This window comes from Pimephales promelas, chromosome 2 (assembly GCF_988280905.1).
Source record: "Pimephales promelas chromosome 2, fPimPro1.hap1.1, whole genome shotgun sequence".
In the NCBI taxonomy this organism is placed as follows: Eukaryota; Metazoa; Chordata; class Actinopteri; order Cypriniformes; family Leuciscidae; genus Pimephales; species Pimephales promelas.
In genome coordinates, this window is record NC_142770.1 from 2,064,048 (window position 1) to 2,085,145 (window position 21,098).

General features: G+C 37.1%; 1 protein-coding gene across 1 annotated transcript; it reads left to right on the forward strand.

The window, feature by feature from the left end:
* Positions 1-456: 456 nt before the first annotated feature.
* On the forward strand, positions 457-9,020 carry timm44 (translocase of inner mitochondrial membrane 44 homolog (yeast)). Its single transcript, XM_039682967.2, has 13 exons — positions 457-550; positions 1,094-1,201; positions 1,280-1,450; positions 1,682-1,762; positions 1,926-2,075; positions 4,597-4,733; positions 4,871-4,956; positions 5,189-5,281; positions 5,370-5,494; positions 5,575-5,625; positions 7,323-7,412; positions 7,584-7,694; positions 8,170-9,020. Exons 1-13 carry the CDS (start codon positions 521-523, stop codon positions 8,287-8,289), a joined length of 1,353 nt encoding a protein of 450 aa, XP_039538901.1. The 5' UTR covers positions 457-520; the 3' UTR covers positions 8,290-9,020.
* Positions 9,021-21,098: the final 12,078 nt, after the last annotated feature.

Genomic DNA, 21,098 nt, shown 5'->3' on the forward strand with positions numbered 1-21,098 from the left:
ACAATACAGCTCACAACAAATAGAAAATAAAAGGAAAAAAGAAAACAAATAAAGAAAAGGAGAAAAATCATGCCAGGGGTAAAGTTATAATAATTTAAAGTTACAAAATACTTCATAGGTCTTTCTTGCTTTTTTGTTCTTCATTTTATCTAATGAATTACCATATAGTTTAATCTCTTTCATAAAGTGTTCAAAGCTTGGCTTAGCTTTAGCCCATTTTTTCACATGAATGTGATATTTTCCAAGTAATATGAAAAGTTGTATAAGGAAGCACATGGTACTTTTGGAGTCAACATTGTCCTGTACAAAAAAAAAAAAAATACAACATCAAAAAGCTAAATTCGTAAACATGTTTCAAACAACTTAGAAATGAAAATTACATGTAATATAATTAAAATATATACCTAGTTAGACGTCAGAAACCAGGCCTCTGTTGATTGGCTGCTTCCTGAAGTCGCTCCTCCCCCGGAATTACGTCGCAAGGTCAGCAGCCAAACGGGTCACTCGCAGCGCTTCCAAGATGGCGGCCTCCTTATGTCAGTGTTACCAGGTGAGTTTCTCATTTAAACCTTTTAATAAGCGCTTATGAACAGCGCGATCAATATCGTCCCGATTAGCGTACTGTTCGCTATTAAAGCAACGCGAGCGCGCGTTTGATACCCTAGAACGATCATGTGTTTAATGTAGAAATGTAAAATGATTCACTAGTCATGCTGATGAAACATGATTCTGGCCTTGATGGAGCATTAAATATTATAACACAACTAATAAAACTTTCTAAAATGACATTATGTATGTGTAATTCACAAAAAAAAGCACCAAGAAGGTATTCATTATCGTTTATTATTTATGATTCATTATCATTATGTTTATACCCCTTAAACATAAACTCTCATACTATAACATAAATACCATGAAAATACCATAGTATCCTTTGGAGTGCCATCTGAGTTTTATGACTATGAATAATGTATGTATAATATCATATTTGTAAGTGAAGTCAGTATCAGATAACCCTCTAAACACATTTATCTGGTGTTTTCCCTTCATAATTATGATATGACTGTATTATTATGCATGTTTTTGTGCTCAGCTTTGTGTCAGGCGAAGTCCTGCATTGCTAGTCACTCGCCAGTATGCGGCGCTATACGACAGAGCTCACGCGTATAGGATATGTGGCCCGGCGGCCAGTACGGCACAGGTGAGTGTGGCGCGCCATTGGGTTTTATAGGGTAGGTTTGGGGTTTACCGTGTTTTTGACGCGTGTGATGATGTGCAGGCCAGGTTTATGTCCAGCGGTGGTCGGAAGGGCTTTCTTGGAGAGTTTCTGGACAATCTCAAGCAGGAACTGGGCAAGAACAACGAGATGAAGGAGAACATCAAGAAGTTTCGTGAGGAGGCCAAAAAACTAGAAGAATCTGAAGCCCTCAAGCAAGCCAGGAGGAAATATGTGCGTATGAGTGTTTTTATGACGCAATGAATCGTGAAATTAAGCTTTTTATCAGGTTTAACACATTTATTTTGTCTATATCCAGCAAATAGACGAATTTTTTACCACATAATACAAACACAGTTGCAATGACTTCTAAGATCATCTAACTTGTGATTGTGCATTACCTATGACAGCCCTAATATTAACATGACCGTGGTTATAAAACAGCTGATTGTGTGTGTCTTCCAGAAAACCATCGAGTCTGAAACAGTCAAAACCTCAGAAGTGTTGAAGAAGACGCTGGGGACGCTGTCGGAGACGGTGAAGGAGGTGTGTGTGGGAATCAGAGGACGTTTTTTCATTTACGTTTCTGCAGAGTGTTTACGCTGCACTATTGCGAATGTGATGTTCTGCGAAGGATGACATTTGGTGTGGAAAACGCAATGACTGAGTGAGTGTTGGGTTACTGTAGTTCATGTTGCACTCTCCTCAGGGTCTGGAAGAGGTGGGTCGCTCGGACATCGGGAAGAAGATCAAGGAAGGCATGGAGGAGGCCGCTAAAACAGCCAAGCATTCGGCAGAGACGGTGTCTAAGGGCGGGGAGAAGCTGGGCAAGAGCGGAGCGTTTCGGGCCATCTCACAGGTCTCTACAGCCACGAGTCCTGCACTTCTGACAGGAGAGATGAACCATACTAAACGTCTCCGCCGTTACCGATAGATTCAGAATAATATCGGTCGATACCGATAGTTTGGTTTATCTCAAAATCTCTTCGAAATAATGCTGCAAACAATTAACAGAGATATGATATTTAACTGCTGTTTATTTCCAGATATAATATTTACACTAAGATAGTTTGCATAAACACTTTTCATGATGAATTTATTCAGACATACATATATAATTAGTAGGGCTGGGAAACGATTAATCGCGATTAATCGCATCCGAAATAAAAGTTTGTGTTTACATAATATATGTGTGTGTAGTGTGTATAACTATTATGTATATATAAATACACACACATGCATGTAAACATTTAAGAAGTATTTGAATGTATATACTTTATATATATTTATACATATTTAACCCTTATGCTGCATTAGGGACATTTTTGGTCTTTTGCAGTTTAATTTCTTTGACCATTTTGGCTGTTTTAATGCAAATGGTATGAAATTTGGCAAAATTGTGACTTTTTGGATACATGTAAAAAATGTGATCCCATTTTGCAAAATATGTATAACACACACTGTGTAGATCATATAGTAACACTCAGCACCATAAAGACCAAAAATGGCCCATTGAAACCCATTAAAACGTTGTTTAAATCTGAGGCTGTCAGTAATACATGAAACATGATTTTTGCACAAACATCCTTTCATTTTGAAGCAAAAGCATTATATTTGCATTATATAGTGTATTCCACCAGATGACGTCACTACATATTTATTCCCTATGGGTGCAAATGCACCTTATTTTAGGCAATAAGCAATGTTTAATAGGTGGCCATTTTTGTGGGATTTTTTGCAAAGTGGGACTGTGATAATCCAAATCTAAAGTTTTCTCTTTGCATTTAGTTTATTGAAAATAATTGAATTTTTGTGTTTTTTCCTCTTATACAAATCGATGGTTTCGCAAACAAAACTGGTAATTAAAGGGTTAAAATCCTGAAATTGAATACATTTTTGGTAGTTATGATGAGGACTGATGCCGGTTAAAGATTTACCTTGGTAAAAGTGGAAAATAATAATAATATATAATATTTTAGGCAATGTTTAATATGTGGCCATTTTTGGTCCTTAATGCACTCAACGGTGTTAAAAATCTAACGCAGCACAAGGGTTAATATTATACATAAATATAAGTATTTGATATATTAATAACATGCATGCATATGTATAAAATAATTATACGCACTACACACACATATATTATGTAAACACAAACTTTTATTTTGGATGCGATTAATCGTTGCCCAGACCTAATAATTAGCAGTAAATAAGCTCTTCTGTGGTGTTTTATAGCGAACTAACACACTGAACGCCAAATAACTCTCCTGAGGTAAACGCAACATTAGGTGATATTGTTCTCAAGCTGTTTTATTGACGTCTTTCCGTGGTCGATTACATGAGACGTGATACAGATTTCAGTAAGTTTTACTTGGGGATGCACCGATATGACAATTTTGGCCGATACCGATAACCGATAATTCTTTATATTTGAAAACCGATAACCGATATATCGGCCGATAAATCTAAATCCACATTTTTAGACAATTTTTGAGAGCCGGATTATAAAAAAAAGTTTCCTCATTAAAAGCCAAGATACAAACACAATTATGACGTTCTATGATTTTCGTGTAGCCGATATGACAGACTTTTGCTATTTAACTTGATTTTCCTTTTTTAAAGTGATTTCAATCGTATTTAAAAGCATCACGTTGAACAGTGCACATCTAAAGGAAATAATACATTATTTATCGGCTTTTCGGCTAAATGTTCTTGTTGGGCCGATAACAGCAACATTAAAAATGATCATATATCGGCCGATACCGATAATGTGGCCGATATATCGTGCATCCCTAGTTTTACTGTGTCGTTCAACATACCTTCTGATGTTCATGTGTTTTTCTAGATATAACTCGTATTAAAGTGAACTGAAGCGCCACATTTAAGAGCGTCAAAACGCCATTTATTGTGTGAATTTTGTGATAAAATGTCGAATTTTAAAAGCTGAGGTTTCTTATCAGAAGTAACAGAGACAAACTTTGTGATTATTGGACGGGAGACACTACAATAATGTTTAATGTGGGAAAACTGCAGATCTGGCAACCCTGGCTGTAACTACGGGTGATCCAGAGGCTCAAATAAAGCCTGTTATAACTGTTTTAAAGTGTTATTTTTGCGTTAACTTGCCCTAAATTGAACACAAGAATGATTGACAGGATTAAATGATTAAAAACAATCAGCCGAGAGTGAAAACAATAGCTTTAATCGGCCGATAACGATTATTGGCCGATACATCGGTCCATCTCTAGCTGTCAAATCAAGAGAAATGCTGTTTATATCATAAGCAATGAGTTTCTATGTTGTGAACGTGGATGAAACACACCCTGTTCTGAATCTATGGATAGTTTGGGCTCTCACCCTCTTGATCTCGCTGTGTTCAGGGTGTGGAGAGCGTGAAGAAGGAGATCGGTGACCTGGGACAGAGCGGCCCGTACCGGCCGCCCAGCAGACTGAGGAAGAGGAGCGACTTCTCGTCCAAGACAGCCGGCGCTGAAGACAGAGTCTTCGAGGCCAACGAGTACGTCCAATATAATCCAGATGTTTATTTTAAGAAGAATGTATGTTGTTGAAAGAAAGAAAGACATGAACATCTTGGATGAGCGGGAGTAAATCATCAGGAAGTGTTAACTCTGATGTTTTCTTTCTCTCCTGAAGGGAGGCGATGGGGGTCGTGCTTCACAAGGACTCAAAGTGGTATCAGCAGTGGAAGGACTTCAAGGACAACAATGTGGTCTTTAACAGTGAGTTGAGCTGCAGTGCACATGAGTGACCAATAGATGGCGCAGAGAGCTGCATGTTCTGAGCGGCTCTGGATGTGAGTGTGTAATTGAAGAGTTCACGGCATCAGTTGGAGTAACGAGCACCCGTCATGATCGAAGGATTGTCCAGAGGAGAGGGTCGTGTTGCTCAGACCGTGGTGTGATGTTTGTTTCAGCGTGGGGTTGAGCCGAATCTGTGCTTTTCTCCTTGCAGGGTTCTTCGAGATGAAGATGAAGTACGATGAGAGTGACAACGCCTTCGTTAGAGCGTCACGCGCCGTCACTGAGAAGATGACCGACATCATCGGTAAACACACCACTGCAGTTATGATTACTTTTTTTTATAGATGGATAGATCTATCTCCGTCATCATAACCGTCCTCTGCTCTTCTCAGGCGGTTTGTTCTCTAAAACCGAGATGTCTGAGGTTCTGACTGAGATCCTGAAGGTGGATCCGAATTTCGACAAGGATTCCTTCCTCAAGCTGTGCGAGACAGACATCATTCCCAACATCCTAGAGGTGAGGGACAAAAACCCCAGCGTACATCGCTCCGATAACATCGAAAGAGCATTCACGCTGAACATTCGCTCTGTTTGTAGGCCATGATCCAGGGAGAACTGGACGTGCTGAAAGACTGGTGCTACGAGGCCGTGAGTGTCCCGGGAAACCCTGTTTTCTAGATGTGAATTGAGTGTTAAAGGGATAGTTCACCCAGAAATTAAAATTAGCCCATGATTTACTCCAATACCCAATTCATCCTAGGCGTATATGACATTCTTCCTTCAGACGAGTACAATCAGAGTTATATTAATAAATATCCTGGATCTTCCAAGCTTTATAATGACTATGAATGACCGTTTCTGTTTTAAGTCCGTAAAAGTGCATCTATCCATCATAAAAGTGCATCTATCCATCATAAAAGTGCATCTATCCATCATAAAAGTGCATCTATCCATCATAAAAGTGCATCCATCCATCATAAAAGTACATCCATCCATCATAAAAGTGCATCTATCCATCATAAAAGTGCATCTGTCCATCATAAAAGTACATCATCATGAAAGTGCATCTGTCCATGATAAAAGTGCATCTATCCATCATAAAAGTGAATCTGTCCATGACAAAAGTGCATCTGTCCATCATAAAAGTGCATCTATCCATCATAAAAGTGCATCTATCCATCATAAAAGTGCATCTATCCATCATAAAAGTACATCTATTCATTATAAAAGTACATCATCATAAAACTGCATCTATCCATCATAAAAGTGCATCTATCCATCATAAAAGTACATCTATTCATTATAAAAGTACATCATCATAAAACTGCATCTATCCATCATAAAAGTGCATCTATCCATCATAAAAGTGAATCTGTCCATGACAAAAGTGCATCTGTCCATCATAAAAGTGCATCTATCCATGATAAAAGTGCATCTATCCATCATAAAAGTGCATCTATCCATCATAAAAGTGCATCTATCCATCATAAAAGTGCATCTATCCATCATAAAAGTACATCTATTCATTATAAAAGTACATCATCATAAAACTGCATCTATCCATCATAAAACTGCATCTATCCATCATAAAACTGCATCTATCCATCATAAAAGTGCATCTATCCATCATAAAAGTACATCTATTCATTATAAAAGTACATCATCATGAAAGTGCATCTGTCCATCATAAAAGTGCATCTATCCATCATAAAAGTGCATCTATCCATCATAAAAGTACATCTATTCATTATAAAAGTACATCATCATAAAAGTGCATCTATCCATCATAAAACTGCATCTATCCATGATACAAGTTTATCTATCCATCATTAAAGTAAATCTGTCCATGATTAAAGTGCATCTATCCATCATAAAAGTGCATCTATCATAAAAGTACATCTATCCATGATAAAAGTGCATCAATCATCATAAAAGTACATCTATCCATCATAAAAGTACATCTATCATCATAAAAGTGCATCTATCCATGATAAAAGTGCATCTGTCCATCATAAAAGTGCATCTATCATCATAAAAGTACATCTATCCATCATAAAAGTGCATCAATCATCATAAAAGTACATCTATCCATCACAAAAGTACATCCATCCATCATAAAAGTGCATTTATGATGGACAGATGCACTTTTATGATTGATAGATACACTTTTATGAACTTCAAAACAGGCGATCCAGGATATTTTTTAATATAACTCCGATTGTGTTGAAAGAAGAATGTCATATTCACCTTGGATGACTTGAGTGTGAGTAAATCATGGGATAATTCTCATTTTTGGGAGAACTATCCCTTTAAGGTTGACGCTCTAACACTGGTTCTGGTTTCAGACGTATAGTCAGCTGGCGCACCCCATCCAGCAAGCCAAAGCCATGGGCCTCCTGTTTCACTCCAAGATCCTGGACATTGATAACATTGACGTGAGTACCGAAGGAAAACAGACACATGATACCCGTCTGCTGCATCTTACAGGCTCAGTAACTCCATCTGAGCGTCCTGATGGACGGATAATGCAGGATAATCTGGAGAGCATCTGATTCCATTATGACATACAAATGTTTAAAATAACTCTCGTTTTGTTTTCTGTGAAGCTGGCGATGGGGAAGATGATGGAGCAAGGCCCCGTCCTCATCATCACCTTCCAGGCTCAGCTGGTGATGGTCATCCGTAACATGAAGGGTGACGTCGTGGAGGGAGACCCGGTGAGTAACGGCTCCTACGCCATGATCTCACTCGCTGTTCGCAGGGTATAAATCTCTTAAACGGCCCAATGAAACGGCACACCAGGGATGTTTGTAGTTAATTATGGCGCTCCGCCGCCCTCGAGTCATTTAGTTCAGGCAGTCGTGGGCTTAGAAACGCTGAAGACGACGGCTTTAACCCTTTCCACATAAGTCTTAAAGGAGTAGTTCACCTCAAAATGAACATTTCCTGAAAATTTTTCTCAGCCCAGCGCCATCCAAGATGTTCATGTCGTGTATCTGATATGAATAAAGCGTGTCGTCTAATTATAATGGAAAGGATTATCATTGCCGCTTCTACAAACTCAAATTAATTGTTTTGCTTGTACTTATGTGTATTTAAATGTCTGAAACCTAAATTAAACATAATGTGTGTGAGTAGTTGAGCGCTGAGTGTGCGAACGGGTTAATGAAGTTCATCCATTCTGTTTCCCAGGATAAGGTGTTGAGGATGATGTACGTTTGGGCGTTGTGTCGAGATCAGGACGAGTTGAACCCCTACGCTGCTTGGAGACTCTTAGACATCTCCGCATCCAGTACTGAGCAGATCCTGTAAAGACAGGTCTACAGAGGGACTCGGGGGCGGGGCTTAGCCAGGGGGCGGAGCCACACACATCCACTTGTTTTACATAACTCCGCCTCCTGGTTCTTCCAGAGCCTTTTCAGGAGCCCTGACTCAACTGCAGGGTAGTTCGAGTTTGAGCCAAAATGGCCGACGGTTGGACTCGCGCCATTGGACCGAAACCCCATCAGTCTGAAAAACTGAGAGACTCGTTTTTGTTTGTTTGTTTGTGTGTACTGTCAGTCTAACTGTTCTGGAAGATTATGTCGAGTGGTTATCAAGTGCCATTCTACACAGCTATTAGTAACGATGTTTAATAATAATTGTAATAAAAGTACTTTATTTATATTGGATTGAATCTGAAGATAACCTGACCTCCCCACCGACTTGAAACCCAGTGGCCGCCATAGCAGCATATTTATTAACGACTTGGTCCTGATAGACAGTTTGTGTAGTTTTATCAATTACAGACTGTATCTTTAAGGTCGGAAGAGTTTGGAAGAGTTCAACGGGTTTAATAAGCCATCAAATAGTCTTTTATTAATTTCCGCCTCGTGTGGGGCTAAAACAGCAGCTTGTCTTTAAAAATATATATACAAAAATTACAGTATGTTGAGTATCGTATATAAAGGAGTTTCTGGTTGATGTTGAACTTGATTATTTGAATCAAAAACATGAAATGTATATTATTAAAATTATTCCATGCTTCACCACTCACCTTGAAAGATGTGCTGATATGTTGATTTATTTCAGTCAGGTGTGTGTATAGCTACTTACAAAACTAGCTAACTGAAATTAACGTGTATAGCTACTTACAAAAACTAGCAAACTGAAATAAATGTGTATAGCTACTTTAAAAACTAGCTAACTGGAATAAACGTGTACAGCTATTTACAAAAATTTGCTAACGGGAATAAACGTGTATAGCTACTTACAAAAATTAGCTAACTGGAATAAACGTGTATAGCTACTTACAAAAATTGCTAACTGGAATAATTGTGTATAACTACTTACAAAAACTGGCTAACTGGAATAAACGTGTATAGCTACTTACAAAATTGCTAACTGGAATAAACGTGTATAACTACTTACAAAAACTGGCTAACTGGAATAAACGTGTATAGCTACTTACAAAATTGCTAACTGGAATAAACGTGTATAGCTACTTGCAAAAACTGGCTAACTGGAATAAATGTGTATAGCTACTTACAAAAACTAGCAAACTGGAATAAACGTGTATAGCTACTTACTACAAAAACTACCTAACTGAAAATAATGTGTATAGCTACTTACAAAAACTACCTAACTGAAAATAATGTGTATAGCTACTTACAAAAACTACCTAACTGAAAATAATGTGTATAGCTACTTACAAAAACTACCTAACTGAAAATAATGTGTATAGCTACTTACACAAACTAGCTAACTGGAATAAACGTGTATAGCTACTTACAAAAACTAGCTAACTGGAATAAACGTGTACAGCTACTTATAAAAACTAGCAAAATGAAATTAACGTGTATACCCAGATAGCAAACTGACATTGAATCAACGTGGAAATATGACATCGAAACAACGTTGATCTGACATTGTTTTGCTCATCGAATTAACGTTGAACCAACGTCAGACGCGTCATTCTTTCAAAACTAACGGAAAATCAACTTGAAATCAACGCGTTGTTTCAACGTTATGAAAGCAAACCAATTTTCGATTTTCATTTAGCTTTGAAGAATGCCGCGTCTGACGTTGGTTCAACGTTAATTCGATGAGCAAAATCAACGTTGTTTCAATGTCATGAGAGACGTCGTTTCCACGTTGATTCAATGTCAGTTTGCTGTCTGGGTAGCTACTTACAAAACTTGCTAACTGAAAAAAAAGTGTATAGTAACTTACAAAAACTAGCTAACTGAAATGAAGGTATAGCTACTTATAGAAACTAGCTGAAATTAACGTGTACAGATACTTACAAAAACTAGCTAACTGAAATAAACGTGTAGGTACTTATAAAAACTAGCTAACTGGAATAAACGTGTATAGCTACTTACAAAAATTTGCTAACTGGAATAAATGTGTATAACTACTTACAAAAACTAGCTAAATGAACTTAATGTGTACAGCTACTTATAAAAACTAGCTAAATGAAATGAATGTGTACAGCTACTTATAAAAACTAGCTAAATGAAATGAATGTGTACAGCTACTTATAAAAACTAGCTAAATGAAATAAACGTGTATAGCTACTTACAAAAATTTGCTAACTGGAATAAATGTGTATAGCTACTTACAAAAACTAGCTAAATGAAATTAATGTGTACAGCTACTTATAAAAACTAGCTATATGAAATGAATGTGTACAGCTACTTATAAAAACTAGCTAAATGAAATAAACGTGTGTAGCTACTTACAAAAATTTGCTACCTGGAATATACGTGTATAACTACTTACAAAAACTAGCTAACTGGAATAAACGTGTACAGCTACTTATAAAAACTAGCTAAATGAAATAAACGTGTATAGCTACTTACAAAAATTTGCTAACTGGAATAAATGTGTATAGCTACTTACAAAAACTAGCTAAATGAAATTAATGTGTATAGCTACTTATAAAAACTAGCTATATGAAATGAATGTGTACAGCTACTTATAAAAACTAGCTAAATGAAATAAACGTGTGTAGCTACTTACAAAAATTTGCTACCTGGAATATACGTGTATAACTACTTACAAAAACTAGCTAACTGGAATAAACGTGTACAGCTACTTATAAAAACTAGCTAAATGAAATTAACGTGTATAGCTACTTACAAAACTTGCTAACTGAAAAAAAAGTGTATAGCAACTTACAAAAACTAGCTAACTGAAATGAAGGTATAGCTACTTATAGAAACTAGCTGAAATTACTGTGTATAGCTACTTACAAAAATTTGCTAACTGGAATAAATGTGTATAGCTACTTACAAAAACTAGCTAATTGAAATGAAGGTATAGCTACTTATAAAAACTAGCTAACTAAAAATCGAAACATATGTTGGACATGATCCTTACGTTATGAAGAGGAGCGATTTTCGACTCAATTGAGAAATTTGCCTGCCGTCGAGGCTGTAGATATCAGCAAATACCTCGTCTTACAGACACGCTTTGACTTTACTAAGTTCGGAAACTGGTACGTCACACAAACAGCCACATAAGTGTATTTAAACACCTGAATAATAATTATAAGCCACATAAATAATGTATTAACTCACATTTGACGAAGTGATCACTGCACACACACGGGCATTTTCCCATTCGGCTCCTCCCCACCACAGACGTAGGTTTGCAAGGCATTTTCCAGTCAATTTATTGTATTTTCCCCCCTTATGAACAACAACTTTTGGCACACGATAAAAACTCCTCGTGGTTTGATCGATTTTAGCAACCATAAACGACGCAAAACATAAGCATTTTGAGTTTGTTATAGTGCTTCCTAAATATAGAAAATCACTTCCTGCCCTCCATCTGCATTTCGCGCCATGGCAACGCAGTGGCGTGACGTCATTATTGTCATACAGCTACTTATAGTCATAAAAACTAACTGAAGGTGTAACTTTTTAAAATCCAGCTAGCTGAAATTAAAGTGTATATCGCTACCTACAAAAAAAATAGCAAACTGAAATGGCGTATAGCTAGGCCTAATTTTTGTTTGTAGCATTATTACAGTTAGCACGTTTTTGTAAGACAATTTTAAGTGTGGCTAACTACTTTTTAACTGTTTGCTTGACTCAAATTAGCTTGTAGTTTGACAAAGGTATGTTTATGCTAACGCAAAGCTGTTACCTAAGCATACATTGGACTAGAATACACTGCTAACCCAGATAGCAAACTGACATTGAATCAACGTGGAAATATGACATCGAAACAACGTTGATCTGACATTGTTTTGCTCATCGAATTAACGTTGAACCAACGTCAGACGCGTCATTCTTTCAAAACTAACGGAAAATCAACTTGAAATCAACGCGTTGTTTCAACGTTATGAAAGCAAACCAATTTTCGATTTTCATTTAGCTTTGAAGAATGCCGCGTCTGACGTTGGTTCAACGTTAATTCGATGAGCAAAATCAACGTTGTTTCAATGTCATGAGAGACGTCGTTTCCACGTTGATTCAATGTCAGTTTGCTGTCTGGGGTATAGCTAGGCCTAGTTTTTGTTTGTAGCATTATTACAGTTAGCACGTTTTTGTAAGACACTTTTAAGTGTGGCTAACTACTTTTTAACTGTTTGCTTGACTCAAATTAAACTTACTGTTAATCAAGTAGCTTGTAGTTTGACAAAGGTATGTTTATGCTAACGCTAAGCTGTTACCTAAGCATACATTGGACTAGAATACACTGCTAATTCACTTTAGCAGCTAATGTAGCTGGCGGTATTTAGCTATTTAGAGTGAGAAAATGCTGTTATGTAATGCGTTTCAGAGAATTGTTCTCCTGGTTTCTGTGGGTTGATTCTCGCCAACGTCCGTGAACGTGGGCGCGCCGTTTTGACTCGGTCAGATTTATTGCCAGGGCTCTGGAAACATGGAGGAAGCCCGATAACCAGGTTTTCCTATTCGTTCATCCATTCATTCACAGTGTGACAAGCGCATCTGCTTCATGATGGATCTCCTTTGCTCGAGGAGACCGCTGAGGTGTGCACTTGTCCTAAAGTTTTCCTACATCTGCAGACGGATAGTATATTCTGACCCGTCAAGCCTACAGAAAATATACAATATCCACCTCAGAACATGAGATTCATTATGAGTTGAGTATGAACACGAGTATTCTAATAAAATATATTTTATTTGCCTGTTTGTTTAGATTGCGTACTACTATACTACTCTTTAGGTATGTAGTATGGATACTGCGTCATGTCATTTCAAGGACGACAAATGAATGCGAATATGTTTTCAACTTATTTTTGACATAATATTTGATTGGACCAGCAAAATTTATATTTTTATCCGTACAAACATTTCCCTTTTGTAAGGTCAAGCGGACAGTGCGCACTGCATTGTGGGATACAGTGTTCACGCAGTGTGCTCTGGTTGTATTGCGGCACACGTTCCAAACAAACCCAATGTCAGTCCTGTCAGGAACATACGCCCGCAAACGCACAAGTGCGCTCATTTACATATGCAAATCTAAGCATTAGCATTCAGTTAGCGGCTTGCTAATGAGACCCCTCCAGTGCTCATTTATTAGACCTTTAGGCTTCTGGGTGAGTGTTTTTGCATGCTGCTGAAAGCAAATAATTGCTTTCGATGGCATGCAAATGCATGCGTCTTATTGGTACTTTACCAAGCAATTGGTCTGATTTAAGTTTATTTATGGAAGGTCAAAGGTCAAGGAGGCCTGCGATTACTCAAAGACAACAAATTATCTGCAAATCGACGGGTTTCTCAACAGTTTTCACTGTGGATCAGCATACAATCTCCTCATGAGGGGGTCGTCTAGGGCTGCGTTGGCGTATCCTCGCTTGAAATGAAATGAAACGAACGATCGCCCCATCCCAGCGGCAGATTCTTTATGAGGATCTATGGATGTGTTTTGAAGGACGAAAACAATGGCAAATCCGGTTTCTATTGATCAGTAGGTCCTCTGCCTGCGGTTCTCCTGTTAGTGGCTTTCAGGAAGGCAATTTGTCACGAGTTTAATGCGGAGGACGACTGGGTTCTGTCAGGGATTTACTGGGGGCGATTCCTGCTGGTGTAAATTCAAGCTTAGCTTTGAAACCACACAAACAACTTCTTAGGTTGTCGAAACTGTCGTCAGCATGGGAACACTTCCTCAAGACGATTGCAGATAGTGTCTTCGGTACATACTCGCTTATCCAGGGAAATGTTTGCCAGGCAAGATTTATTATCATAAAATGTAGGAACTTTGACTTGGAAAGGTTTTTTGATTTCTTAAAGCCCCCCTGTGTCAATAATTGTATCCCTCAAACTCATCTTTGATCACCAAAATTACATATTTAAACGTTTTTTTCCTTAAAAAAAAGGTGTCTTCATGCCTTAAAACAGCTTGAATGTAACTCGACACCCTTGCCTCATTTAGCATACGCGGTTCTATGAATATGCAAATGAGCCCCGCCTCCATTCGCTCCACTCAGTTGATGATCACACGTTGATCTGATTGGTTACTAGGTAGTTTGTGATGTCAGAAACACCAGCGATCTCAAATCAGTAGTGATTTTCACTTTAAATGTGGATGTTCATCTTCTAGAACTTGCATTGCTGGCATCTGCGATTTTCACAGGTTGGCTAGAGATTTCAACATCGAAAATCGACGTTTAACTTAATTATTTAGTAATTATAAAATAATTATTTATTCAGTGTGTTAAATCATGCTAGCAAGTTAATCGTGTTAGCAACATGCTAAAATGTGTTAGAAATGAGCCAAATCAAGCTAGGAACATTCTTGCAATGTGATAATTCTAGAAAAATACTACCAACATACTAAATCATACGGAGGCGTATTGCATTCACTTGAAGAAAAAAAATTAACGAAATTTTCTGAATTAACGAGTTAATTTTTCATGAGAAAAAAAAATTTTTCTCTGTTTTTCTGAATTAATGAGTTAATTTTTCATGAGAAAAAAAAAATTCTCTGTTTTTCTGAATTAATGAGTTAATTTTTCATGAGAAAATTTTTTTTGCTCTGTTTTTCTGAATTAACGAGTTAATTTTTCATGAGAAATTTTTTTTTGCTCTGTTTTTCTGAATTAATGAGTTAATTTTTCATGAGAAAAAAAGTTTTTCTCTGTTTTTCTGAATTAATGAGTTAATTTTTCATGGAATTTTTTTTTTTTTGCTCTGTTTTTCTGAATTAATGAGTTAATTTTTCATGAGAAAAAAATTTTTTTCTCTGTTTTTCTGAATTAATGAGTTAATTTTTCATGAGAAAATTTTTTTTGCTCTGTTTTTCTGAATTAACGAGTTAATTTTTCATGAGAAATTTTTTTTTTGCTCTGTTTTTCTGAATTAATGAGTTAATTTTTCATGAGAAAAAAGTTTTTCTCTGTTTTTCTGAATTAATGAGTTAATTTTTCATGGAATTTTTTTTTTTTGCTCTGTTTTTCTGAATTAACGAGTTAATTCAGAAAAACAGAGAAAAAAATATTTTCTCATGAAAAATTAACTCATTAATTCAGAAAAACAGAGTAGATTTTTTTTCTTCAAGTGAATGCAATACGCCTCCGTAAAATCATGCTATTTCATGATGTAAACATGCTAGCAACGTGCTAAATCATACTAGCAAAAACGTTAAAACGTCAATGTTCGAAATAATGCTAGATACATGTTAACACCATACTAAATCATGATAGCAACATGTTAAAACATGCTAGCATTGTAAAAAAAAAAATTAATCGAACTGTAATATTGATCGTTTTAAAGAATGTTCTTAAAACGTTAGCGCAATAACATTACTCATCGTTCATGGAAAGTTTGTTTGACATTATTTAAATGTTACTACTTATTTCAAAATGTTTAGAAATCATCTCCATGATGTTTAAAGAATGATGGAATGGAATGTTTGCATAACCAAGAACGAACGTTTAAAAAAACAACAACGTTTACTTAGCTACTAGTTAAAAAGTAGATAGCTGAAATGAAGTTTCATAAACTCAATTTAAAGTAGTTTAAAGTTAAAGTTAGCTACTTTGGGTGGTGTGTGAGCATTTTGTGTAGCCTGTTCTGAAAATACCTGAGGAACTCTGAGATTGGATTAGACAACTCCAGGAAAAGCCTGGTCCAAGAAATCAACAAGAGACGGGAAATTAGGCTCGAGTGTCTGGAAAACAAGCCTAATGGGGTGGCAAACCTTGTGGGAAGTGGGTGTAGATGTGAGCATGCCCAGTACAGGCCTATATATATCTTCCCATCCACCCCCAGGGCAGTTCGTCACGCCCTCTCAGGCGTTTGTTTGCTCTGTGGAAAGACAGCTAATCTATGGGTGTAAATCAGAAGGCCGGAGGTTGGGAAACCAGTTACAGAAGAGTCTCTCTTGGCTGCTACCCGGCTATAATAATTGACGTTATTTTTATGACGAGTCTCCAGGTTACATTAAATCAAGATGTGCTAATTGAACGAGCAAGTGTTTATCGACATGTACGGGATCACTGAGAAGATGAAAAGAGAATGAAGATGTTTTCATTGAAATATCTATCTATCTATCCATATATCAACATGTCAACCTACCTTTCTATCCATCTAGCCACATGGCAAAAATGTGCTAAATCATGCTAGAAATACATTAAATATGCCTAAAAATTGCCAAAACATGCTGGCAATTATGTTAAGCCATGCTATAAACATGTTAGCAACATGCTAAATCATGCTAGCAACATGTTAAAACAAAGCTACCAATTTGTTAAATCATTCTAGAAAATGTTGCAATATGGCTAAATATTTATAGAAACAAGCTTGCAATGTGATAAATCATGCTAGCAACATGTTTGAACATACTAGCAATGTGATAAATATTGCTGTAAGCATGCTAGCATCATCTTAAAATGTCAGCATTGTGCTATATATGTTAACACCATACTAAATCATGCTAGCAACATAACAAAAAATGCTAGCAATGAGCTAAAAAACTTGTTGAAACAAACATGTTAGCGATGTGTTAGAACTAAGTACTTTAAAAAAAAGCATAGCTTGACTGCTAAGCCGCAATACACTATTGCAATTAATTTACAATTAAGTAAAGTCAACTAAAAAGTGTATTCATTGCATTGCTCTCTGCTCACATGTGAGGCCTAAATGTCATCAGGACTTTATGGATATGAGTTTGTGGATGTGTTCGCGCGCCTCTGTTAATGAATGGGCTGACGGATCGCGCAACGGCGCGTCTGTTGGGACAAATATTCGCATTAGAGTCTCTGCAGCCCGAGATGAGCATCGCTACTGGCCTATGAAATCTGCAAGGTCCTGCTCTATATGATAAATGAGCTTAAATCTGCCGTAAAGCATATTAAAGTCATATCGCATGATAGATAACAAGACGGAGAAGAGGAGGGGGGAACGCAAGCCAGAGGAAATTTAAAACCCAGACAAAAATATTAAAATTTATTTATAACCGTCTCTAATTTTAGCCTCCCAGGTTATTTCTGCTAATTAAAGATCAGCTGCAATTTTTTAAATCGCTCTGAACTTTTGTTCGGGAGATCCTAACGTGTCCCCTTAAACCCAAGGGATCCCGTGCCCACGTCACTCTCATCATGGACAAAAGCGTAATTGAATAGAATCAATCAATAAAATCCATAGGTGAGTTCGCGGCGTGAGCGACATCGTTCGTTCATTATTTATAGCGCTCAGAGAGTGGCGGTAATAATGAAGAAAATGTCATTTAATTTATTCACTGTACTGGGAAAACGCCTTCAGATGCTTTTAAATCAAGTCGTGGCGGCGGCGCAAATATGTGTTTGATGTCGAGGAACCCAAAAATTGAAAGATAGATGGGTTCAACTTTTGCGTAATGCAAGCAACCTAATTAAACATTTACATATTACAAACTTCGTAGGCTACCAAGCATATTGTTAATTCAGGTGCGGATCGACTGTTTGTGTCCATTAAGCATTCATGCAATATTTATAATATTAGGCTATGCATATTCGATGGAGCCAGTCTCAACGCATAAATCCTCCAAAACTCAATTCCCAAGGTTATTGAGAGACATAATGTGTTTATCGCCTGGCTGTTTCGCTCACAATAAAACCATTCACATTGGAATATTGGGATTGATGGATGTCTCTGATATTGATCGATACCTGCTGGCCTTCTGGAAACGGGGAAATGAGTGACCATTAGTCCAACTCAATTCAGCGAGCTCAGAGCTGATACTCAGTTTCATACAGCTCAAAGACACCACAATCAGTTGTGGAAGTGTTTTGATGTAGATGTCCTGAGCGAATTTGCAAAAATAAAGATTGGGTTTTCTCTTCAACATCTTGGTTGGTTGTATTTCCAGTTAGGCAACAAACTCTCACTACTATTAGGCCAATGTCTTAACATATGCCATGGACACAAAAATACAAACACAGTCTCATGAAGATGCATATCTATACCACGAGTGTCATTTCTCGTGGCATTTATACGCCAAAAGTGTTTTTTTTTTCGTGTATATGGTACGCACTAAAAAACCCTGGGTTAGGTTTAGGGGGGAGGGGGGTGGGGAGTTCGTGCGTATTATACGCAAAAAAGTGCGTATCATATGTACGCGAAAATCGCGTGCCATATACACGCAAAAACTGTTTTTGGCGTATAAATGCCACGAGAAATGACATTCGTGCCATAAAGCAGAGGAATGATGGTCATTCGACGAGTTATGCTAGTCATTTCTATGGTTTTTACTACAAAATCACAGTTAATCAGTATAGTAAAACCATGATAATTTTCTAAGTTAACTTTCACTAATGTTATTTAAAAGTTATGTAAATTTTAGGACAAAACATTCTTAAATAATGTTTATAGACGGTTCAAGTTGCAAAGGGATCATGTACATCCCAGCTGGTTGTTGGATAAACCCAGGCAAGGTGATCATCAGATCAGTTTATTTGGAGAACTGGCTGGATGAACCTTAAATTAATTTGTAGGCTAGATGAATGTTCTCGTAATGTTTAAAGAAAACGTTCTTCTTGGAACATCCTTACAATTTTATTAATATTTGCTAAATGTTTGCCTAAACGTTTTAATGAAACGTCCTTGTTTTTTTTTTGTCAAAGTCAAATTTGACAAATTTTTGCACAACCAAGATGTAAGAACATTTAAGAAACTGGAATTTTGAATAGGCCTGTACTGAAAAAAAAAACTTTTTCATAACATTTTCAAGATAATATGAATGTTCATCTATTCACATGGGCTAAACCAAGATCCTACTTAAGAAAAAAAAAAAAAAAACTGGATGTTTTTAATGTTCACAAATAATGTGTTCATAACCTAAAGGTTAGCCAAACATTCTAAGATGATATTTTTGTTAGCTGACCTCTTCAAACTTAAAAGCTTCTGTTTTTCAAAGGGCGAGGCTGTCAAATGTCTAAGTAGGCGTACAATAAAATGACAAAGAACAAAAAGAGGTGATTGAGCTGCTTTTTGTTCAACACTGCTCAGAAGTGACCCGTCGAGAGACTTCCCTTCTCCTGTCAACATGTTCTGGTCAAGCCCTCATCACGATATGGCTGACAGTCTTAGTTACGGACTGACTTTTGATTTTAGAAACCCATACTGTAGGCTACATATCTTGAGGATGAGGAGAGACCTGTAAAGGTTAATGCGGTGTGTTTATCGCTCGTCGCGGAAGAAGGAGCCCGCACGGTAATGACGCCCCACGGATCTCGGATCTCATTATGGATATTATTGATTCGACCGGCCCTCCTGCTTTCACCCGACCCGACACTCCGTTTTCTCGTTTTAAAGTCCCCGTGAACCGGAAGTTGCAAACGATTTTTCTCCAGTGCTGTGACGTATTTCCAAGTGAAACGGAATATTGAACAGAGGGCAGGGTTTTACTCTAGCGCTCCTCCTCTCCATCTCTCGCTCATAGCAAACTAACGGTTTGAGGGGAGTGGTTAAGCGTTTCCCCACCCAAACTGTGAAACCTACGTCATCAGAAAAAGAAACCGTTCCAGACCGGAAGTAACTTTTCAGATTTTGATTAAAGATTACTAAGGTAAAACATTTTTTTAATATATATTCACTTGCACGGATTAATTGTTCACCACAAGACTAGTAATATGGGCTAACAAAGTAAATAGGTTCAATTTTGATTTCACGGGGACTTTAACGAGCAACAAGCTGCTGTGTTGCCTGCCTCCGAGGGACGGGCCGTCACACACACTCTGTTTAGAAACCTAACGAGGCATAATTTTAAAGGGATAGTTCACGCAAAAATAAAAATGATGTCGTATCCTCATTGTCGCTCCAAACCCGTGACGCGATGTTGCGGAAACACGTGGTGGCGATTGATATTATTTAGTAAAGTGGTATTTATATTTTTTTGTTCAAACAAAGAACTCCTCTCACTGAGGTTAAACCACTTGAGTCACATGTTTTTATTACTTTTAAATGGCTTGAAGTTGAAAGTGGTAGTTGCGCAACTGTCAATGGAGAGTAGCTATCTCAGATTTCATTAAAAATATCTTAATTTATGATGCCTAAGTGAATACAATTTATGAAAAAGAAAATTAAATTCTTATAACTTGGAGTTACCCTAAACAACAACACATAACTCTTACAGAATTTTTAATAATTTCAGATATTTTGCTCACAGTGCATTCAAACCGTTATTGAGGGGCATTATGGGATTAAATCACTTGATGGTTTACCACTACAAATGGCTGTCGACTCAAATAGTGCACTATTATATTATTTCAAGTGTGTTTTAGTATGATTTGGGTATATGTTAAAAACACCATGGAATTGTCTTGGTAGCCTACATGTCTGAAAAGTTTTTTGGTTGGACTTTGACCCAATTAAATTTTAATATCATATGCATAATGAATCAATTCCGAGCTGGCTTGTCAGCAACTTTCAATGAAGAACATTCAGATCTCTCCTCAGAAAAAAAACACACACACACAGTAAATCAACTCACAAGACAGGTTTGGAAGATATATGAGAAACTGTTAATTAGCGCTCGAGTAATTTGTGTTTTTACGGTATTAGAGAAAAATTAAAGACATTAAGACAAACTGAGGTGATTTGAGGAAATTAGTCGCGAGCTTGCCAATACACCTCACTATAGACTGGCACAAGTCAGAGCTGGCAGAGAGTGTTGTAGCACAGATG